Below are 24,493 nucleotides of genomic sequence, written 5' to 3' on the forward strand. Positions count from 1 at the left end.
TTACTATGGGGCGTGGCGGCTGGGGGCTCCGGAAAGTTCCAGAGGGGCGGGGCGGGAGCAGGCGCTGCTGCCGCTGCGACTGTGTGAGTGTCAGGCTGCCCCTCCCCCTAGATCGGCTGCAGCTCGTACGGAGCAGACACAGCGGCATAGCATCCCCGATATGGCGTCTGCGCGGGAGGAGGTGAGGGGAGGGGCGCGCGGGAAGTGGGCCTTGGCGGGGCCCGGCGGAGGGCGTAGTGCCCGGGGGTCGGGTCTTGCAGGGTGTGGGGGGCGCTGCGTCCGGGGGAGTGGGTCTTGCAGGGTGTTGGGAGGCACAGTGCCCAGAGGGGCTGGCAGAGGACACAGAGCCCGGCGCGGGCAGTCTTGCAGGGAATGGCGGGGCACAGAGCCCCGTGGAGGGCTGGGCGGGGCAGGTCTTGCTGCTGCCCCTGCCCTCGGGCCAGCTGGCTGGGCTGTGTTACCCCTTCCTGGAAGCATGTCCGTCCCCCCCCGTGCCCCAGCATGCCCTGCCACTGTTCCTTGTGCCCAGCCGGGCGCATACACACGGGCTCTGGAAGGGCCACACCCCATAGTTCTCTCCTGCGAGCACAAGAAATATGGCAAATGCGTGGTACCCTGCCTGCCCTCTGAGCTACTGGGCACTCGGCCCTGCTGGCCCTCCAGCCTCGAATTGGTGGCCCCGCAGGCTGCCTGGCTGAGCGACTTCCTGTGTGATTAGGCATTACCATGTGCTCCCTTGAGCTGCCATTTAAATGGAAGGGTTTGGGTCTGGCCCTATCCCTACGGGAGTCAGTGTCCTGTCGTCGTCCCCCCACATACACCCTCCACTTAATGCCCCTGCAGCTGCTGGTCCTTCCCTGCTGCAGCTACTCAGGCTGCCTGCTCTATCCCAGAAAGAGAAGAAAGTACCTCTGGCTGCCCTTGCCATTTCTCCCAGTGCCTGCCCTGCTTCCCTGCCTGGCTGTGGGAGCCCCACAGAGAACAGCTGGGAGCTCTGGCTCCAAGGGGAGTGCCTTGGAAAGGATGGCTCTCCTCCCCCACAGAGGAAATAGAGGAGAAGCTCCCTGAATCTGCCCCAGCCCCAGTACACATTAGCTTGTTCCAGCTGCCTGTGGTCCACATGGTACATATCCAGTTGGAGATAGTTGGGGTACACTATGATTCCAGCCACTCCTTCATGGCACTTGCACCAGGGTGTGAAGAAGGAAGCGTAGGACTGGCTATGCTGACTCTATACCCCTTAAGGTAAGTCCAGTACCTTACAACTTTTCAAAGCTAGAAACTGGAACTTTGTGCCATTAGAAGGGGGAAATTAACACCTTTTTCCAGTGTGGGACACAGTGGAATGTAATGGTTGTAACTGTTCTGAAGACAAAAGGCATTGTATTAGTGCTTCACTAAGTAGTATTAACCCATTGCCCTTTAACCCTCCTCCGATCCAGCTTCCCTTAGATACTTAACAGCTTAGTACCCCCATAGGAGGGGTCCTTTTCCCATTCTCCTTTCCTCTGAGTGCCCCAAAAAAAATGGAGGAACAAAAGATGTAATTACTTATCTGTAATTCAGTTTCTCTGAAAGTATTATCTTGCACAGGTCTCACTTCTGGTCTCTGCTCCCTGGCATCAAACAAGTGGAATTCCCTACTCTAAAGATGTTTTTTCTAGGCCCACTGGGGTGGTTGTAGCAGGTAGGAAGGTGTGGTCTTGTACTACTATGGAGCTTAACCATTGCACTTAAACCTTTCCATCAAGTTCCGGACTTGGAGTCTGTCTACGCAGGGGAATTTACCGGAATAACTATCCTGATCTATTTGAGCATAAGCTTTCGTGAGCGACAGCTCACTTCATCAGATGCATCCGATGAAGTGAGCTGTAGCTCACAAAAGCTTATGCTCAAATAAATTGGTTAGTCTCTAAGGTGCCACAAGTACTCCTTTTCTTTTTGCAAATACAGACTAATACGGATGCTACTCTGAAACCTATCCTGGTCTAGTTATACTTACCCTGTTGATGGTCCAAAACTGAATGATGGGATGGGATGGGGTTGACTCTAGAAGGCAAAAGCGCTTGAGCTCCCCAACTTTGGAAGGAGGATCTGCCAGGCAGAGATCAAAGCAGGATTCTTCCCTAGAGGCAGAGTTCAGGCAATAGTTCTTTGTAAATGTATGGAGTGAAGAGCAGGCACGAAAGGCTGTTTTGCATAAGTCTACAACAGAAACATCCCTGAAGCAATCAGTAGCCCTGCTTTTCCTTGTCTCAGACAGAATGAACCTGGAGATTGCAATGGCCTGGCCAACCTAAAGCTTAGCAACCTGAAATGCAGTCAGCCATTTAGACATGGTCCTCCTAATGACAAGGTTGTGTAAGGAACTGATATCAAAACAATGTCCAGTGGCTTAGCTATGGTAAGTATCTTTTTGTTGCACCGGTTTTCCCCTTTCCACCCAGTTAAGCAGGCAGGGGCAAGATTCTTCATCCTCGTAGCATATGTTTCAAAGAAAGCACATAGTTTGGGTTTGAACTCAAAACACCTTGCGCTGAAGCTGGGTGTGATGCCCTCTACATGTGCCCAAAATAAAGAACCAGACCATGGCACCAACATTCTTTAAGGCCCAGCATCCTTTTGGACAGGGTGAATTTGATTTAAATCATGGTTTAAATCACTAGTCAGGAAGACTGTTTAATCATGGATTTCTACATAAAAGTGCATTCTTGTTGGTTGTTATAACCTTAATACATATTCTTCACAACTCGGAGGGAGATGTAGGTTTCATTTTTAGAAGGTACACACTATACATTTTTAAAGTAATGTTCCTTTCATCATCTTCAAAGATGTTTCATTCAGGCAACCATGCCTTGCCTCTCTTGGTTGCACTGTTTGCATTTTGCACACATGCCTGTCTTACCCACAGGTAGAGGAACTTCATTAAAATATTCCCCAGCTGGGGCTCTTATGGCCTGCTGCCATTATAGGTTTTCCCTTCCAGTGAGAGAATGATATGGTAGATCTCAAATCAATGAAGGTTACACTCAAAGACCTCAAGACTTCTGGATTTGTGCAGGAAATGGCCCACCTTGATTATCATGCACATTGTGTAGAGAGTTGTCACTTTGGATGGGCTATTACCAGCAGGAGAGTGAGTTTGTGTGTGGGGGGGGGTGGAGGGTGAGAAAACCTGGATTTGTGCTGGAAATGGCCCAACTTGATGATCACTTTAGATAAGCTATTACCAGCAGGACAGTGGGGTGGGAGGAGGTATTGTTTTATGATCTCTGTATGTATATAAAGTCTGCTGCAGTTTCCACGGTATGCATCCGATGAAGTGAGCTGTAGCTCACAAAAGCTCATGCTCAAATAAATTGGTTAGTCTCTAAGGTGCCACAAGAACTCCTTTTCTTTTTGCGAATACAGACTAACACGGCTGTTACTCTGAAACCTGCTCAAACAGTTTCACTTTTGTTTTCCACTGCCTGTCCCTCCCTTCTCACATTTATCTCCAGACTTCTTCTCCTTGTCCAGATCTATTCCAGCCCCAACAATCTTCTATTCATTGAACTTTTTGAAACTTTGCACTTCTATAGAGAGGTAAGGGATTGACTCGCTGTACACAAATTTGCAGAGGGACAATAGGGTTGAGGTCTGTTATTTCTCACCTCTATATATTATGTATATTGATTTATTTTAAAAACGTTTTTGCTGTTAACAAGCATGTTATCTCTGGAGACACAAATCCACAATTTGAGAACTGTAAAACTAAGCATTTCTGATGGTATCTTCTAGACTGATCACTGAAGTCCCATTGGGTAGATAAAAAGATTAACCTAAATAATCTATACAGAAGCCCCTGGAGCCCCATAAGATTGGGTCCCTAATCCTATTGGAACTCATTTACAAAACTTTTCTTAAACATTACATTAATATAGTATCTCATACTATAGAATTAGAATTGATAATCCCTATTCCATGATGAGATGTCTGAGCTATAATGTATCTATCTTTATATAGGTTTTTTCCTCAAAGCTTTTTATATAAAAAAAATCCAACTTTGAAAAAAAAATTAAATAATTGATTTTTAGCCACCTGCTTTTAGAACTGCTGGGCCTGTGGTGGCTAAAAGGCCATGGGATCACTGAAATAAAAAAGGCTGAACATAACCTGACTAGAAGGCACAGAGAAAGATAACTGGAGCAGTCAGTCATGATGTGCTGATGAGCCAGAGCCACATAAGTATGACTAGGGATCTGGTGGTTTTTTTGTTTTTGTTTTTTTTTTTTAAGGGATGTCAAGCAATTTAAAAAATTGCAATTAATTGGGCGACTAATCTCACTGTTAAACAATAGAATACCATTTAAATATTTTGTTTTCTACATTTTCAAATACATTAATTTCAGTTACAACACAATACAAAATGTACAGTGTACAAATATTTGTGCTGTAAAAAACAATAGTTTTTCAATTCACCTAAGCGATTGCATTACAGTACCTGTATCATGAAAGTTGAATTTACAACTGTAGAATTATGTACAAAAAATAACTGCATTCAAAAATAAAACAATATAAAACTTTGGAGCCTACAAGTCCGCTCAGTCCTACTTCTTATTCAGCCAATTGCTCAGACAAACACGTTTGTTTACATTTGCAGTAGGTAATGCTGCCCGCTTCTTGTTTACAGTGTCACCTGAAAGTGAGAACAGATGTTCACATGGCACTGTTATAGCCAGTGTTGCAAGATATTTACGTGCCAGATGCGCTAAAGTTTCATATGTCCTTTTATCTTCAACCACCATTCCAGAGGATATGCATCCATGCTGATGATGGGTTCTGCTCGATAATTATCCAAAGCAGTGCAGACTGACGCATGTTCACTTTCATCAGCTGAGTCAGATGCCACCAGCAGAAGTTTGATTTTCTTTTTTGATGGTTTGGGTGCTGTAGTTTCCACATCAGAGTGTTGCTCTTTTAAGACATCTGAAAGCATACTCCACATGCTGTCCCGATCAGATTTTGGAAGGCACTTCAGATTCTTAAGCCTTGTGTTGAGTGCTGTAGCTATCTTTAGAAATCTCATATTGGTAACTTTTGTGTTTTGTCAAATCTGCAGTGAAAGTGTTCTTAAAACGAACAACATGTGCTGGGTCATCATCTGAGATTGCTATAACATGAAATACATGGCAGAATGTGGGTAAAACAGAGCAGGGGACATACTATTCTCCCCCAGGGAGTTCAGTCAAAATTTAATTAATGCATTTTCTTTTCTTTTTTTAACTAGCATCATCAACATGGAAGCATGTCCTCTGGAATCATGGCCGAAGCATGAAAGGGCATACAAATGTTTAGCATATCTGGCATGTAAATACCTTGCAATGCCAGCTATAAAAGTGCCATGCAAACGCCTGTTCTCACTTTCAGGTGACATTGTAAATAAGAAGCAGCCCTGCATTATCTCCTGTAAATGTAAACAAACTTGTTTCTCTTAGCGATTGGCTGAACAAGTAGGAGGACTGAGTGGACTTGTAGGCGCTAAAGTTTTACGTAGTTTTGAGTGCAGTTATATAACAACGTACATTTGTAAGTTGCACTTTCACGATAAAGAGATTGCACTACGGTACCTGTATTTTTTCAATTCACCTCATACTATTTTTTCATTTTTACAGTGCAAATACTTGTAATAAAAATATAAAGTGAGCACAGTACAGTACACTTTGTATTGTGTTGCAGTAGAAATAAATATATTTGAAAGTGTAGAAAAATATCCAAATATTTAATAAATTTCAATTTATATTCTATTTAAGTGTGATTAAAACTGATTAATTGCTATTAACTTTGAGTTAATCACGTGAATTAACCATGATTAATTGACAGCGCTAGTATTTAAGTTGGCTGAGGTGTCGGGTTTCAAAGCTAAAATTTAAAACAGTAGATTTGCTAATTTGATAAACGTTAATATTAGAATGGAGTTTAATTAGGATAACCCCTCCTTTATTGAGTCTGGGGAGTGCTAGCTCACTAACTTCAATTCCAGGTTCTTTTCAGGGTTATTTTTATCTTGAATGCTACTCTTCAGATCAGGATACTTAGGCTATGTCTACACGGCACACCTTCGAACAGCTTGGCTGGGCTGCCACAGCCATCCCATTGTAAGGTACGCAGTGTAGCCATTCTTTATCGCCAGGAGAGAGCTTCATTGTGCTTTAAGTAATTTTCCAAAAAGGATAGCCTTATCTTAAGGCGCTCTTATGAATATGAAAGCTTATGCTCAGATAAATTGGTTAGTCTAAGGTGCCACAAGTACTCCTTTTCTTTTTGCGAATACAGACTAACACGGCTGTTACTCTGAAACCTGTCCTTATGAATATGGTTCCTGTTCTTTCCAATGTTTAGTTTGAATTGGACAAGTTTAAAACATCAAAAGGAATTGCTAAAAGTTTGAGGTTCTCTTAGGCCAGTATGCTTGGACTTACAAAAGAGAAACATGCAGCTAGCATTACTTAGTTAAAATCCAAAATATGGTTACTTGAGTTCTCACTAGAAAGTATAGACTCAACATGAGAACTTTCAGTTACTTACTTTAAAAACAAAGCAAAACTACTATCTCTGGAGCAAGTCTTACCACTTCTCAGTTTTGTTAACTTGGATAGGGGAGTCTCTTCGTGGGGTTAGTCCAAGCGTCAGTAGTGCTTCTGAATTTTGCAGCTTCTTTTGTGAACTCAGCAAGACTATAGGGTCCCACATGGTGACTTCAATCTGTATATGCTGTTTCAGGGTTCATCAGGGGCCAGGAGGGGCTCATGCACATGCAATTCTTATTTCTGTTGTCAGTTTACCAGATAGGCTCTTGGATTTGAGTTCTCAGTTTCTCTGCAGTTGCCATTGATATCCAGTAGATGGCATCAATGTATAGCATTTCTTTGATATTTTTCATAATGGAGGCTTCTTTCATTCATTTCAAGGTCTATATTTCAGTAATTTTCTGTATTATCCAGACTTTCCCCTTTAAGTAATTTATTTTAATATTTCAAGGCTATATACAGGTGCTTATCTTTCAATATTCTTTTCCTTCTTGTGCCATACAATTCATATCCCTTCTATAGGGTCACTATCACTTAAAGCAGAAGTGGGTAAACTGTGGCCCACATCTGGCCAGCAGGACCATCTTGCCCGGTCCCTGAGCTCCAGGCCGGGGAGGCTATTCCCCAGCCCCTCCCCTGCTCTTCCCCCTCTCCCGCAGCCCCGTCGGCAGCATGGCTTGCGCCCACCCACCTCCCAGACTTTCCAATAAGCCTGTCCTGCCGCTCTGAGCGGCATGGGAAGGGGAAAGGGGGTGGTCAGGAGACAAGGAGCGGGGGGGTTGGATGGGGGTGGGGGAGTCCCAAGAGGGGAGATGACAAGGGGGGGGTCCCAGGGGGGCAGTTAGGGGACAAGGAGCAGGGGGTGGATGTATTGGGGGTTCTGAGGGGGGCAGTCAGGGGGCAGGAAGTGGGAGGAGGCAGGGACCAGGCTGTTTGCAGAGGCACAACCCTCCATACCATTTCACAACCCTGATGTGTCCTCAGGCCAAAAAGTTTTCCCACCCCTGACTTGAGTGACAAACTCTATGGAATTTTGTTACTCTACTAGTGGAGTGAGTCTCTCTCCCCGCATCTGGCACCCTCTGCTGATAGCTGCAATAGTGGTCAGTCTTCCTTCTGTGACTTGGCCCTCCAGCCAGGTCACAATTTAGTCCACTCTTTCCAGGGAAAGAAAGTCCAACAGAAATCATCTACCCCACTTCTGGGCCCCATGGTTTTCGTTCTTCTCTCTAGGCTTTCCACTGTTTCTCTCTTTCTCAGGGGTCTCTCCCTTGGAATCCCCATAAAAAATATACAAATTAAAACCAATTTCTGCCCTCCTTCAGTTTGACCTCTCATCCCTGCTGCTCTGTTCCTCAACAGAGGACCTCCCTGGGCTCTCCCCTGGTAGTCCAAATCCTATCCTTTTATTAGGGCTTACCACTGGAGCCTGCTCCACTCCCAAACCTTGCTTAGTTAGTCCCTCACCTGGTCTCTTACCAGACTTCCCCACATAGGAAGGGATCCCAGGGTATGTGCTCTCACGCTCTCTCTCAGCTTTCCCTTCATAACCTCTCTACTCTGAGTTCTTCACTTTCTACAAGCAACTCCTTTCTTCTCTCAACTTCCTGCCTTTATAATTGCTCCTCCCCAGCTGGGCTTCATCCTCAGTTAAGTCTAGCCCATTCTCCAGGTGCAGGCTGGTATATAAATTGGCTTCTCAGGCCTACATTAACTCTTTCACAGCCTGTGAGGGGTACATACACCATCAAGTTTCTCTCAATTTAGTGAACATAGTCATATGTTCTTTGATTATATTTAATACCTTTCATTTCACATCTTTCAGGGCTTACAGTCGAAAAAGAAACATTGTGAAGGAACAAGTTAACCTCAAACAGAGAGTGAGTGCCTTTGATTCATAAAGCGGACAAATATACAACTTTTAATTTGGGGTGAAGGCTAGTTGGTTTGGATTTCTTGGTATAACAGGCATTTTGTCACAATTTATCTTTGGTTTGTACTGGGGTCAACTAACTAGTTATTTCTAGTCCGCTTACCTCCTATATAGTTTCTATACTCATCTATGGTTCTTGATTAACACATAAGAGGAGATGATAGAGCACTTTGAACAGGACATGAGGAAGTTATTCTTGTCTCTCTCCTTAGCTCGACCAAAAGAAGTAGGAGTCACTGCTTTGAGTAGCTGGAAGACTCCTTTCCAGGGGAATGTGTACTTCAACTTCAGCTTAATTGATGGTCCTCGGGCAAGCATCCCATATGTTGGGATGGACATATTGATTTCTATTGTCTTTAGCTCTAAGTGGAAGCTAAAACTTTGGAATATGCTTTGGGGTGACTAGTTGCAATCTTAGTTGTCATGGAGGAAAAACTACTTGTCTGCATTTTAAGATCTGATCCTTCAGAACCTACCAGTAATAGAACAGTTGCTGTGTGTCCCACTGGAAAAAGCTGTCAGTTTTCCCCCTTCTATTGGCACAAAATTCCAAATTCTACCTTGGAAAGGTTGTATGGTATTGGACTAACCATGTTGCTGGTCCAAGATTGAATATTGTCTGTCTTGTATCTTAAAGCAGTGTAACTTTTGCAGGGGAATTTCACATCTGAGAAATGGTTAGAACTGAGGAACCACTTCTCCAGTAGGTTGATTTTTTACAGCTGCTGTTTGAAAGTGCTCAGGTGGTTAAAATAAGTGTCCCAAAAAAAATTTAGTTAGCAGAGTGCAGGTGAGATGGCCAGCAATGCAGGATAAATAGTTACCATATGTTTCTGAAATTATCATGTGGGTATCACCATGATCTCTCTCTCTGTATTCATTTTTTTTCTTTAATAAATTAAGTAGTTAAATAAGGTAAAAATCTTAAATGAAACGAACTGTGCCACAGAATCTCTGTGGATAGAAATTCCAGGTTTGAGTATAGCAGTAGGACTATACTACTTACCACCTGACCAGGATGCTGACTGTGACTGTGAAATGCTAAGGATGGTTGAAGATGTTACACAAGCAGAAAGCTCCATTGCATGGATCTGATGAAGTGGGTTTTAGCCCACAAAAGCTTATGCTCAAATAAATTTGTTAGCCTCTAAGGTTTCACAAGTACTCCTAGTTCTTTTTGCTGATACAGACTAACATGGCTACCACTCTGAAACCAATAACAGTGGGTGATTTCAGCTATCTTCATTTGACTGGGTAAATATCACTTCTGGGAGTGGTACCGAGATAACATTTCTAGGCACCATAAATGACTGCCTAGAGGAGCAGCTACTCCTGGAACCCACAGGGGGAGAGACAATTCTAGATTTAGTCCTAAATGAAGTACAGGATCTGGTCCAAGAGGTAATTATAGTTAAAGCAATTGGTAATAGTGACCATAATGTAATTACATTTTAACATCCTTGTTGGGGGATAATACCAAAATACCACCATAGTAACATTTAACTTCTAAAAGGGAAACTACACAAAAATGAGAACTCTTGTTAGATGGAAATTAAAAGGTGCTGTCACAAGAGATAAATGCCTGCAAGCAGCAAGGGGACTATTTTTAAAAACACCATAAAAGACACTCAGCCTAAATGTATACCCCAATTCAGAGAAAACAATAAAAGGACCAAAAGAATCAGCACCAAAAAGGCATCCTTTAAAATTTGGAAGTCAAAACCTACTGAGGATACTAGGAAGGAGCACAAACTCTGGCAGGTTAAATATAATAAGGGAGGCCAAGAAATAAAGACATACAAACTAACAGTAAGAATTTTTTTACGTATGTTGGAGGAAGGAAGCCTGCCAACTAGGCAGTGGGGGCACTAAATGACAAAGAAGACAACTCTACTGCAAAGAAGCTAAAGTAATTCTTTGTATGGGTCTTCACTGCAGAGGATGTGGGGGAGATATCCACATCAAAGCTGTTCTTTTTGGGTGACAAATGTGAAGTAGTGTCCCACGTTGATGTGCCAGTGGAAGAGGTTTTAGAACAAATTGATAAATTAAACAGTAACAAGTCACCTGGTATTCTCCCAAGAGTCCTGCATGAGCTCAAATATGAAATTGCAGAACTACTAACTGTCATATGTAACTGATGATTAACACAAGCCTCTGTACCACATGACTGGAAGGTAGCTAATGTAACTCCAATTTTTAAAAAAGGCTCCAGAGGTGATCCTGGCAATTACAAGCCAGTCAGCCTAACTTCAGTACTGGGCAAATTGGTAGAAACTATAGTAAAGATCAGAATTATCAGTCACGTAGCTGAATGCGATTTGTTGGGCAAGAGTCAACATGGCTTTTGTAAAGGGAAGTCATGACTAAATCAGTCTATTAGAATTCTTTGAGGGTGTCAACAAAGAATGTGTGGATAAGGGTGATTAATCAATATACTGGGATTTTCAGAAAGCCTTTGACAAGGTCCTTCACCAAAGACTCTTAAGTAAAGTAAGTAGTCATGGGATAAGAGGTACTTTCATTGATCAGTAACTGGTTAAAAGATGGAAACAAAGCATAGAAATGGTCACTTTTCATAATAAAGAAAGATTAACAGCATGGCCCCCTAAAGATCTGTTCTGGAACCTGGGCGGTTCAACATATTCGTTAATGATATGGAAAATGGAGTGAACAGTGAAATGGCAAAATTTGCAAAGGATAAAAAATTGAGATTCAAGATAGTAAAGTCCAAACCTGACTGCAAAGAATTGCAGGGGAATCTCACAAAACTGAGTGACTAGGCAACAAAATGGCAGATGAAATTCAGCACTGATAAGTGCAAAGTAATGCACATTGGAAAAAGTAATCCCAACTATACATACAAAATGATGAGTTCTAAACTGGCTGTTACTACTCAAGAAAGATCTTGGAGTCATTGTGGATATTTCTCTGAAAACTTCAGCCCAATGCCCAGCAGCAGTTAAAAATGCTAACAGGATGTCAGGAAGTATCAGGAAAGGGATAGAAAATGCCACTATATAAACCCATGGTGCACCCATATCTTGAATACTTTGTCCAGTTCTGGTCGCCCTATCTCAAAAAGGATATAATGGAACTGGAAAGGGTTCAGAGAAGGACAACAAAAATGATCAAGGATATGGAACATCTTCCATACAATGACAGACTAAGAGGATTAGGGCTCTTCAGCTTAGAAAAGAGACGATTAAGCGGGGATATGATAGAGATCTATAAAATCATGAATGATGTGGAAAAGTGAATAGAGGAGTAGTATTTACTCTTTCACACAATACAGAAACCAGGGGTCACCCGATTAAATTAATAGGCTGCAGGTTTAATACAAACAAGAGGAAATACTTCTTCATATAACACACAATTAATCTGTGGAACTGGTTGCCATGGGATTGTGTGATGGCCAAAAGTATAACTGGGTTCAAAAAAGAATTAGATAAGTTCATGGAGTATAGGTCCATCTATGGCTATTAGCCAAGATGGTCAGGGATGTAATCCCATGCTTGGGGGGACCCTAAACCTTCGACTGCCAGGAAGAGAAGACAGGGATGGAGCTCTCCAAATTGCCCTGTTCTGTACGCTCTGGTATTGGCCACTGTCAGAGACAGGGTAGTAGGCTTGATGAACCATTGGTTCATATCTGTGGGAGCTCATATGTTCTTCTTCTTTATTATTTGTATCATAGCACCTAGGAGCCCAGGTCCTGGACCAGGATCCTGTTATGCTAATACAAACACATAAGAAAAAGTCTCTGCCCCCACGAGTAAAAACAACTTAAAACATCTGTTTGGAGTTTTTAAAGGGAAAATGCAAGCTAAACATTGGGAGAAATTTGCAGACTATTGAATAGGGAAGTGGCAATATTCTTGTTGTTCTGCAATATTTAATATTAGACTGGACAAAGCAATATAGGTAGCAGTCCTACATTGGCCCCAGGGTGTGAGGTTGGGATGGACAAGACCTGTTCAGTCATCTAATCCATCTCTAGTTTCTGTGACTGAGATGAGTGAATGGGCTCAGCAGTAAACTTCAGATAAAGAGGCATGTGTCTAATGTACATATATGGTCTTCTGTTCTTAAACTCAGCTGGAGAAAGATTTGGAAGAGGTGAAAGAGCTCCTGAAAAAAGCCACAAGGAAAAGAACTCATGATGTCTTGATGGCAGAAAAGTACAAGCTAGAGATCGAAATCAAGAACCAGCCACCACCCAAGCTAAAAGAAGACACTACGGAGGAAGAGAAACCACCAGCTGTGGGATACACAGTGAAAATCAACAGTTATGGTAGGATTGCTCTTCCAACCCCACTTCCTGCAGAGCTAAGTGTGACTGGAGTCCCACTGGGCCACACTGAGGTTACTTAATTAGGGCAAACTGCAGAATGGGGCAGACAATCCCCAAAGCTGGTGGTCATTCCAATACTTAAATCCACCAAGCTAGCCACAAAACAGCTTCTGTAATACCTTACTAGTTACCCAGAAGTCAAAACACAGTTCCCTAAAGCAACCCAGCCTTGGGCTTCCTCCTAGACTGTCAAGTCAAATATGAAAGTTCTGCCAATCCCAAGGGATTGGACATATTACCTCTCAGGTTAATGAATATTTCAGATCTTACCCAAATTCATGCTTGCAGCCAATTCTTATTAACTAAACTAAAATTTATTAAAAAAGAAAAAAGAGAGCGTATGGGTTAAAAGATCATTATACATACAGACATGAGTACAGTTCTGAGATCAGTGTCATAGTAGAGATGGTGAGTTTTAGTGTTGCAAAGAGTTCTTGGTTAAGGCTTGAAGCAGTGATGGCATAAACTGCTAACTGGTTAAGTCTCTGGTTGCTCCCAAATCATTGGAAGGTCCTCAGTCCCTTGGTTAGAATGTTCCCTTTAGTATAAGTCCATAGTCCAGAAATCAGAGCAGAAAAGAGGCAAAATGGAGATGTTTCCAGGGTCTTTGATAGTTTCTGCCATGTGGAGGGAAACCCATTGTTTCAAACAAAGCCCTCCGCACAGTTTGTGGGGAAAAATATAGGTAACAAGATGGAATTTAGGGTCATGATTTAGTCACATGGCCTTGCATACTTTGCTGAGTTATAGCAGAGGCCATTACCCATGCTCTAGTTAGGACGTTCACATGAAAGTCCATCAGGTGTGGATAGGGTTGCCAGGCATCCGGTTTTCAACCAGAATCCCTGGTCAAAATGGGACCCTGCCAACTCTGGTCAGCACAGCTGACCAGGCCACTAAAAGTCCAGTTGGCTGTAACGGCCAGCACTGTGCAGCTCCTGGAAACTGCTGGCATGTCCCTCCGACTCCTTGGCACAGGCACCGCCCCAAGAGCTGGTTCCACAACTCCCATTGGAGCTCCCAGAGCCTCCTGGCCGCCCCCCATCCCACTCCCCAATACCCTGCCCCAGCCCTGAGCCCCCTCCTGCACTCTGAACCCCTCATTTCTAGCCCACACCCCCAGCCCAGAGCCTGTACCCCCTCCCACAACCCAACCCCTGCCCCAGCCTGGTGAAAATGAATGAGGGAGGAGGCGGGTGGAGTGAGCAAGGGCGGGGCCTCAGAGAAGGGCAGAGCAGGGGGTGGGACAAGTTCTGTTTTCTGCGATCAGAAAGTTGGCAACCCTAGATGTGGATAGGCGTCTTCCATGGTCATTGTGAGTTAAGTGTTCCTTGATGGGCCATTCAACTTGAATAGTCTCTTCACAGTGTGCTGCCTAAATACCTTGTGGGTATTACCCAGAAGCAAACACATTTGAAATACAGGTATAAAGACAATATTCATGACTTTAGATATAAAAATGATGCATGCATACAAATAGGATAATCATATTAAGCGAATCGTAACTTTTCCATATACCCTTTACATGACATACTTTGTACAAGATTTGTTGCAATTATAGAACAATGGTAGCAACAACGATTCACATGGTCATACTTTAATCATATAACATCACACTAAGATTAATGATGTAAATGGAACCAAGCATTAGTGCCAGCTGGTGGTTAACTCAGTTTGTCACTGGTACTCGCCGTGTGTGTGTGTGTGTGTGTGTGTGTGTGTGTGTGTTTAAATTACAGGGATGATAATTGCCCAATATGGGCATTGTGTTTTAAAGATGGGAGGGGTTAAGGGATCCCAAGAGCTCTGGCTCCAAGCAAAAATAAGCCTCTATCCCTGCCTTATCTGAGGAGGAGCCCCTTTCCTGGCACCAGCAGGAGATCCGGCAGACTAGGTAGCCCAGCAGCTGCCACTGCGGGACATTCAGAGTCTCTTCAGGTTTAGCTGCAGTGTCCAGGGGAGGGTGGCGTGGCAGGTTTAAGCAGTCCCAAATCCTCCAGCATTAATGGGGAGGAAATTACTGGTCTCTGTCCTGCTCAACCCTCACCCCTCCCAATAGTTGGCAGATATGAGGGAAAGCGCAGGTGCTCTTCAGTTACAATCTAGGCAAAAGGTGCAGGGAGTGTCCAACATGCTGATCTGTGGAGATAGTGCCCATAGTCCAGCACCCTGCCACAATTGAATAGAGTACTGGGTGAAAGTGGGCATCAAAGGAGGAGGCCAGGAGAGATGTAGCCAAACCTTCCACTCAGCTCTAATCCTGCCCACCCCTTTCCGCTAAGTCAGGCAGAGGTGCCTTGCTTCTCCCTGCTGTGGTAGAGTTGGTCTTTGATGCACTATGGGGACCAGGAGAGCAGAGCCCCAAAGGATATACCTGGCCTCCCCTCTTTCATTCCACCCTTCTTTGAGCAGCTAATGGCTTCCCTCTGAAGGCAGTTGCAGTAATGTATGGCCTATGGTGGAAGGCATGCTCTCTTCTGGGGGAGCTATGGTTGTTTCAGAGGAACACCACTCATGAGCAGGAAGAGGTTTTTTCCAGCCTTCCTGTCTGATTTTCTCCCTTTCAGGTTGGGATCAGTCGGATAAGTTTGTGAAGATTTACATCACTTTAAATGGAGTGCAGCAGCTTCCAGCTGAGAATGTGCAGGTCCACTTTACAGAAAGGTGAGTCCAGACTGTTGCTGTGCTGTACCAGGAAGAACATATTGGAAGAGCTATACCTGAGATTAAGGCCTATTGTATTGAGTCCCTCTGGGTTAAAATCTTAAATTCTCCAACAATACTTTGGCACATGCATATGTAGCTGTCTTCAGAGGAACTCAAAGCATTTTACTAATGCTAATTAGGCCGTAAAACACTCTCATAAGGGATGTGTTATTAGCCCCATTTTATGAGTGACAAAACTGAAACACTGTGAGGTTAAGTGATTTGCCCAAGGTCCCACAGCAAGTCTGTGGCGGAGCTATAAAAAGAACTCTGAGCAGGACTTCTGACTTGTAGTTTCTTGTAACCTTTAGACAATAGTCCTTTCAAGGAATCTTCCAATATTGCAATAAGTAGGGAATCAGAAAGTCCTGGATAAACAACAAAAGTTTTGGGGTTCAGTTTCCCAAGGAGTCAGGCTGTATCCCTCTCTTGTTAAGGGTCAGTTTGCATTGCACGTATGATAGGGAAGTGAAGTGTGTGCATTCATTATACTCTTTCTTTCTCCATTCTAGGTCATTTGATCTGCTAGTGAAGAATCTGAATGGGAAGAATTACTCCATGACATTCAATAACCTTCTGAAACCCATCTCTGTGGAAGGCAGTTCAAGGAAGGTCTGTGTGTCTTATCTTTGTACGTACTTATATAGACCCCCCTCACCATCTGAGTAATCTTAGCCTGATTCAGTAGAATCCTCCAGTTTAGCCGTATAGGATTGCTCTAACCTTCTCTCTTGCTCTCTTCAGCCTCCAAAGGGAAATTGTAATGATGACTTCACGTATTCTGTGGCTGAAAAATTGAATCCTTGCTGCAGAATTGTGTGCCAGAATCCATGCTTTTGTTTTAAAACATCAAGGGACAGATTTTCATAGATATATAGGTGCCTAAAGATGCAGATAGATGCTTAGTGGGATTTTCAAAAGCGCCTAAACACATTAGAGGGTCTGGGCCCTAACTTTCACTGAAATCAATAGGAGTTAAGCACCCAACCTGCTTAGGTGCTTTTGAAAATCCTGTTAAGTGTATGTATGCATCTTTAGGCATACATATCTCCTAAATATCTCTGTGTGTAGCCCTTATGGTTGCAAAGAAAAATTTTCCAAACATGAAGAGAGGGCTTGTCTACACAAACACTTAGTTCGTGGCAAGCGGGAGTGTGAATTTACCCAATGCTAGCCTGCTATGCACTACCTGTCCAAGTGGACCCTGCTGAGGTGCACTAAGTGTTTGTTAGTATGCTTCGATATATCCTGAACAAACTCTTAGTGCACCTCAGCAGGGTCCAAATGGACACCTAGTGCACCGCAGGCTAGTGCAGAGTAGATTCACGTCCCAGCTTTCCTTGCCACCAACAAAATATTTGGGTAGACAAGCCCAGAAAGTAACTAGATGCCTGAATCTGTACACAGCCTGAGATAAGAGCTGAGCTACCCCATTTGTCTCAGTGGGATGTTGGCTTTGAAGTTGAATGATAGAAAACATCATTAACTATTCCAGCACTGATTATCTTAACTTCCAGCTAATGTGCCTATCTGCAAACCCAAATCACCGCTCATACATTCCTATGTGCCAAAAGCCACATATGCCCCATACTTAACTGCCAACATTTGCAGCTTTCCCCAATGATACATATAAGGTGACCAGATAGCAAGTGTGAAAAACTGGGACAGGGGCTGGAAGGTAATAGGCACCTATATAAGACAAACCCCCAAATATCGGGACTCTCCCTGGTCATCCTAGACCAGTGGTTCTCAACCTATTTACCATCGTGGGCTGCATATGTGGCCCACGATGTGTTATGTGGGCCGCATCCAATGCTATCTCTATGGCCCTACAGATGTCACATGGGCCGCAGCTCTGTGCTGATTGGGCCCCAAGCAACCCGCACATTGAGAACACTGTTCTAAACATATATAACATAAAAATGTGGGTTGTGGTCCACAATTCTTTACGGCAGTGTAAAATAAATTGAACTTAACATCGGCTTAAATAATGAGGGGATACTCTTGAGATATTCATTTTTCATATTGTATTGAATTAAAAAAAGAGTGAGGTTTGAATTGATCTGAAGCAGAATGCAGGGATCTGATTATAGAATTTAGGTCAAGGTTACAAGGTCAAGCTTAATACACAGGGTCTTGCTTGTAATTAACTGGGGTGCTGCACTGAGGCTTGGTGGTGTCTTCAGACTAGCTTTTTATCCCTGGATATATGGGTTCAAATAGAGTTACCCCTGATTTAAATGTTGTTGTTGTTACTGGACTCTTAAGCCATTTATCCTCATCACAAAATATAGAATAGTAGAGGGAGGTGCAGATCAGATTAGAAGTGGGTTATGGGTCTGAAGTGGAAAAGCAGAGGCTGTTGAGAATCTAAACTGAGGTGGGTTTTTTGAGTCCTTAAACCAAAATCCACATACTCTTGAAAATATGAGCTGAGTCCTTGTGTTCGAGTAAAATGTGCAGAGGTGGACTGGCTGGAGTCATAAACTGGGGATGCTACTAGCACAGACCACAGCAGATAACGTCTTCTAATTCCAGGTGGTGCTAAGTAGTGCTGGGGGTTGGGTGGGTGGTGTGCCTGAGTTTCAGGGATCAAAAAGGTTGTATCTGATCATTAATTCTGAGACAGTCCTTAGAAAAGCTCATACTAATCCTTTTCCCCAGTTTTCCACTGGGGTGTAATATTTATGAATCACCATAGACAGAAACTAGGTATAGGATCTTTAACATTGATTGGTCTCTAGTCCCTCTGACCAGGTAAAAAGGCCGTTGACCAGACAGACCACAACGTTTTCAGGATCTCAAGTATTGTGGGCCAGGCTGCTCCTGCAGTGGGTGTGTGTTTTGGAATTCATAGAGTATTTTCTACCTCCCTTTAATACTGACTGCTGTTAGATATGACTGTGTCCCTTTTAGAGTATTCAAAACAAAGTAACCCTTAGTGCCCCACAGCCAAATACTTAATATTGATTTAAAAATATGTCCCATATAAGAAAAAACTAGCCCAGACAGCAATTCTCTGAGAAAGTTTTGAGCATCCAACAATAGAATAATACCAGAAACTGTTCTGCTACTTTAATTATTGCGGATGCAATGAGTATCTCCTATAATAAGTATCCTTAATTCACCTCTTACCATCAGATTTGTTTTGCTTTGCCTCCCTTTACAGATCAAGACGGACATGATCCTTGTGTTATGTAGGAAGAAACGGGAAGAAAAATGGGATTGCCTGACTCAGGTGGAAAAAGAGAGCAAGGAGAAAGAGTAAGTGTCCCTCCCTTCACTCCACCCGAACAATATTGCATTAGTGTCATCAAAGAAAGCAGATGTGTACTGCGACTTTAACATCTCTAAGTCTACACAATGAGAATTATGGTCCAAGGGCCTAGCATTTAACCTGTTTTACGGCCTGAGAATTATTTCATAGCTGTTTCCCTGATCTTTGTAATCAGCTGATCTGGGGATTCCTTTGGCACTAAAGATTAGTGTCCTGGGAAGGAATTTGCACTGATTTGCTAAAATCATTCCACCTTCTGCAGCTCGAATGCTCCAGGTGGGATACACCTGGTACATCCTTAAATGGTTTTAATAGGATATTGGTGAATGGTGCAGCACAGGAAGCTTGGTGGTGAAGACCAGCAATGAGAGGCTTAAAGTTAACTCTTCTTTAAGCCACATGTTCCTATCTTGGAGGCTGTATTCCTGAATAGGAGCTGCTCTAATTGAGACTAAATGCTCTTAGAGGCTTTTTCCCTGCAGGTGGTAGTGGAGTGTTTTCTACATCTCTGTTGATGGCCTGAGGCTCTTTTATGTCCCTCCTTTGTAGCTCGGACCTGCAACCTTCTAAGGAGGAATAAAACAGGAGACTGTCAGCATTGCCAGCAAATCCTGTGAGGGCTCACTGGTAGAGATTGGGCTTAGCTGCAAAATTTGGATTCAGATCAAAACTACGTTCTTTCTGCATCCGTATCTCATAATTCATGAGCAATTTCTTTCTTCCTTCTGGTGCATGCTGTACAAAGGACTGGGTACTGGTCATTGAACATATGTCTCCTGCAATGCAGTACTTTACCACTAAGCCAGCCCTACAAAGGTCTGCACTGACTCCCTGTTCAAGGGGTTAGTCACAATATATAAATCCCTTAAAGTTGCAGGACCCAGCCATTTTGTAGATCAGCTGGGACAATCTTGCTGTCACACTCTAGGGCAGCGGTTCTCAACAGGGGGTCCATGAACCCTTTCACGGGGGCCACGGGGCCCCTTGGCTAAAACCCAGAGCCAAAGCCCCAGCAACTCCAGAGGGGCTGAATCCAGGAGCAGTGGGCTTGGAGCCCCAATCCCTGGAGCCCCAGTGGGGTTGAAGCCGGGAGCAGCTGGGCTGAATTCCCGAGCCCTGGTGCTCCCCACGGGGCAGAAGCCCTGAGCCCATGGGCAGAGTTGGAGGGACACGGATGTTAGCCCGCCCAAAGCTACAGAGCAAGAACAGGGCAATCCCGGGGCAGTTCCACACATACACCCCCTCCCTCCACCTCCTCTCGCCACCCACTGGTCAGGTCAGAGGTGAGAAGCCAAAGCCGGGCAGTGTAGGACAGCTGCTGCTCTCTGGCTAGTGCCATGGAGCAGGCAGCTGCGGCATTCCCTTGTCTTCTGCTTGTGCAGGGAGTTGAAGCTCCTAGCCCCCTTTGCTCACGCAGCTGGTAAGAGCCGCCTGGGCAGGGAGACCTGGCTCCCTGGCTGGCAGAGCCCTTGGTGAATAGGAACTGCAGGGGAGCCCTCCCAGCACACAACCTCTAGCTACCCCATCCCTGCACCCTCAGCTACCCCCTCCCGGCAAACAGCCCCGAGCGACCCCTCTCCCTGCACCCTGAGCTATCCCCCCGCTCACACACAGCCCCGAGCTACCCCTCTCCCTGCACCCTGAGCTATCCACCTGCCCACACAAAGCCCCAGCTGTCCCTCTGCCCACACACAGCCCCAGCTACCCTTCTCCCTACACCCTGAACTATCCCTCTGCCCGCATACAGCCCCGAGCTACCCTTCTCCTTGCACCCTGAGCTACCCCCTCCCTGCACCACCCTGAGCTACCTTTCTGCCTGCACACAACCCCTAGCTGCCCCTCTCCCTGAACCCTGAGCCGTTTTCAAACTTTTTGAGCTGAGCCCCCCACTTTTGAGTTATAATTTTTGGTTGTGCCCACTCCCCCACAACCCAAACAGGCGAGTGGCTTTCTGAGGTAACTCAGGGGGTGAAGGTGACACTCCCTCCCTGGACCTCCCTGTGTGGACCTGGCTCCAGCCCCACTGGCCCGTGCCCACCAAAAATAGAAGTCAAACTACACCTATGCCCGAACTTCTTCCCTTGCCCAGAGCCTCCCCCACCCTCGCTGAGCCCTGGAGTTTTTATAGCATGTTGTGGGGGGCCTCCGAAAGAAAAAGGTTGAGAACCCCTGCTCTAGGGGTCAACTTTTGAAGACTGGCTCTCGGCATAGAGTCCTGTAACTGGGGAATTTGCTCCCCCTGCTGGTCTAACAGGGCTTGGTTCAACCCTTTACTTTTTAGTTAGCCCTTCAGCTGATTAGTACAGTAGACAAGGAGTTTCAAAGGTAAGATGAGGGGAGAAGCTATGGGGCAGGTTTCCCTATGCTAGCCAGTAAGGGCAATGTATGTGCTTATGGTTTATATTTGTGGTGATATGCAGGTGGTAAAATTGGGTACCAAATAAATCAAAGTAGGTTCCATTTATCATTTGGCTTCTTTAGCAGTGAAACATGTCTTAAGGGGCCAGTCCATTGGTGGTTTAACAGATGTGATCTAGTATAGGCGGGGGATACTTTAGGATTGTCACCTTGGTAGGAGGCTGATTTAAGAAGTAAGCTCTTGCACCGACTTCATGGTAACAGCAGAGATTGATTTTTGGTACTTCCTGGATCCAGTGCTATATTTAGTTACCATCTCTATGAACTTAATCTACACCTGTTTCAAACCCTAATGCCCTCTGCAAGGTTCTTCCTACCCCCCCTTACTGAGACATCTCCAACATAATGTCTGTTTGTTTTTATTTTCCACTTAGTCTAGACCAGGGGTCAGCAACCTATGGCACACGTGTCAAAGGAGGCACGTGAGCTGATTTACAGTGGCACTCTGCTGCTGGCCTGGGGTTCCGGCTCCTGGTCCTGGTCACCAGTCCCGGGGGCTTCATTGCTGGCCTGGGGTCACAGCCACTGGCCCTGCTCAGCCCGCTGCCGGCCTGGATGGACGGAACCCCGGGCCGGGAGCAGGCTGAGCAGGGCCGGCAGCGGGGACCCCGGCTGGCAAGGGCTGGTGGCCAGAACCCCAGACTGGCAGCAGCCTGAGCAGCTCAGCCCGCTGCCAGTCTGGGGTTCTGTCCGCTGGACCCCGCCAGCTGCGGCCCCGGTAAGCCCCTGCTGCCAGTCTGGGGTTCCGTCCGCCAGCCCCTGTAAATGTAAAATGTATTACTGCCACACGAAACCTTAAATTATAGTGAATAAATTAAGACTTGGCACACCATTTCTGAAAGGTTGCCCACCCCGGTCTAGACAACATCCTCTCTTTCTTTTTGAAGATGCCAAGCTCAGAGGACTCAGCTTGAGACTCCATAACACCCTTTCCCAAAACCCAAGGCAAAATTCTACATAATACCAATTTTTTGCATAAGAATTTTTAAAGCATTTAAAGTTTGGCAGAGAATTGTTACAAATGACTGAGGCTCCTAGGCATTATGATTAGTAATACAATGATAAGCTTGTTTCATGCATATCCACCTGTCTTACAGGAAAGCCTCCTATGACACCTCAGACCCTGGTGAGGGGCTGATGAACCTTCTCAAAAAGATGTATGCGGAGGGAGATGATGAAATGAAAAGAACCATTAACAAGGCCTGGGTTGAAAGCAGAGAGAAACAAGGCAAAGGGGATATACCATTAGATATTTGAGACTACTCCAAAGGCTGCCTTGACACGGACCTTCCATATGAGACTTTTGCTGTGCTGCAGAGATCAGTTCTACAAGTGCATTGTTTACACAACCTTCTTCCAAGCAAAGACACTTACCTGTTTTCCATTTCAGGTTGGAGAAAATATTTAAATAAAATACCCTTATAAAGCATTTCTTTCCATCAAGTGGTTTCCTCCTCTTCCCTGACGAGTAGAAAGTATTTGTATCGCTTCCCTCCCCAAGAGCTTTTCATTGGTCTGCTCATCTGAAAACTGACAATTATGCAAACATTGTAAACAGAAAAAAAAAACTTAAACTGTTGTGTCAAGTGTCAGAGGGGTAGCCGTGTTAGTCTGGATCTGTAAAAGTGGCAAAGAGTCCTGTGGCACCTTACAGACTAACAGACCTATTGGAGCATAAGCTTTCATGGGTGAATACCCACTTCGTCGGATGCATGTAGTGGAAATTTCCAGAGGCAGGTATAAATATGCAAGAAAGAATCAGGCTAGGGATAACGAGGTTAGTTCAGTCAGGGAGGATGAGGCTAAACTTTTTTTAGCAGTTGAGGTGTGAACACCAAGGGAGGAGAAACTGCTTTTGTCGTTGGCTAGCCATTCACCGTCTTTGTTTAATCCTGAGCTGATGGTGTCAAATTTGCAAATAAACTGAAGCTCAGCAGTTTCTTTTTGAAGCCTGGTCCTGAAGTTTTTTTGCTGCAGGATAGCTACCTTGTGTGTTAGTCACCATGTCATTTGGCTGCCTTTGGCTATTTGGTTCCTAGCCCTAATGTATTAACCCAGCTTAAGCGACTTTCTACATGCAGGAAGCAGGAGAAACTGTCAAACAAACCTCAAAAGGACAGACATGTCTAAATAGCTGAAGACAGCTTAATTATAAGAGTGGAACCTGCATCTTTGACTAGTTATTGGTTCATTGAGCTGAAAAGTAGCTCTTACCTACCGTTCTTTACAGAAGGGCAATGGCAAGAATCCTGTAGAAAGCATGCTGAGCAGATACCTGTTGCTAGTCAAGAGACTTGCTTAAGCGCACCCAGGAGAAGGTGAATGTGACCAGCTTATCCAGCATCTGCCTGCAGCAGGCAATCCACCCATTTTTCCAAACACCTCCCCAAAATGCAGGAGACACAGCTGAGTAACAGCAGTGCAGTTAGTAGCCATAAAAAGGAAAGATGCAAGAACAATGTCTGGACTAGCACAAGGCAGAAGCATAACTATTCTCTACCCTTTGTAAAGTTCTTGATCATTGACAGGAAGGTTCTGTACCAAACTAATGAATTAATAAGTTGCTATAAGCATGACCCCCTTTCTTTAAAAAAGGTGGTGCTGTCTACCAGAGCACAGTACAACTGTTGACTTTCTCCCACCCTACTTTGAGATGTTTAGGAGCCTACAGGTCAACAGAATTAAGTATTAGACCCCATGTTGGTTAATGTGTGGAATTCATTGTAGCTTCCCATATTAGCAGCAGGACGCTGCTCAACCATTGCTGTGATAGAACATGAGCCTCTGCAGGCCTCGCAACTGGTAGCATGTGGGTAAAAGGTAGGATCAAACACATGCTCCTCCCAGCAATGTGAGGGATGGGGAAGGCATCACAGAACAAGAAGGGGGCAGGGATCCTGTACACCCCAAAACATCTCCTTGAATGTGGGGGTGTTACCTGTCAGCTCTATATTCTTGGGGAACCAGGGTGCAGTACCTAGCCTGTCTGACTCACAAAAGACCTCCCCTTCCCCCACAGTCTTTGCTTGAACCAAAAACAATCAGAAGAAAGACTTACAAAAAGCAATGAAAAGGCCATAGGAGACACACCTAAACACTGAGACAAAGGGTGACAGGATTAAGGAAACTCCCCTAGCCTCATTTGCATCGAAGATGGGACAGGGAGGCATCTCCATTAGCATCCAGAATGGAGAACAGAGATTCCAAGGCAAGAACTGCATAGAACTCTGGGACCA

The 24,493-nt window shown here is 44.6% G+C and overlaps 1 protein-coding gene across 4 annotated transcripts; it reads left to right on the plus strand.

Annotated features, from left to right (window-relative positions):
• The first annotated feature begins 51 nt into the window (after positions 1 to 51).
• CACYBP (calcyclin binding protein) lies at positions 52 to 22,686 on the plus strand. 4 transcript variants are annotated; one of them, XM_077823527.1, is made up of 7 exons: positions 352 to 1,245; positions 8,395 to 8,449; positions 12,601 to 12,796; positions 15,424 to 15,520; positions 16,075 to 16,174; positions 18,732 to 18,826; positions 22,355 to 22,686. In XM_077823527.1, the coding sequence occupies exons 1-7, from the start codon at positions 1,121 to 1,123 to the stop codon at positions 22,512 to 22,514; spliced, it is 828 nt and encodes a 275-aa protein (XP_077679653.1). In that variant the 5' UTR covers positions 352 to 1,120; the 3' UTR covers positions 22,515 to 22,686. The 4 variants fall into 4 exon arrangements, with proteins under 4 accessions (XP_077679654.1, XP_077679653.1, XP_077679656.1 ...); XM_077823528.1 differs by lacking the exons at positions 352 to 1,245; positions 8,395 to 8,449 and adding an exon at positions 52 to 181; XM_077823530.1 differs by lacking the exon at positions 8,395 to 8,449 and having other exon boundaries at positions 1,111 to 1,245.
• Positions 22,687 to 24,493: the final 1,807 nt, after the last annotated feature.

The sequence above is a fragment of the Eretmochelys imbricata genome, chromosome 8 (genome assembly GCF_965152235.1).
Source record: "Eretmochelys imbricata isolate rEreImb1 chromosome 8, rEreImb1.hap1, whole genome shotgun sequence".
Classification (NCBI taxonomy): domain Eukaryota; kingdom Metazoa; phylum Chordata; order Testudines; family Cheloniidae; genus Eretmochelys; species Eretmochelys imbricata.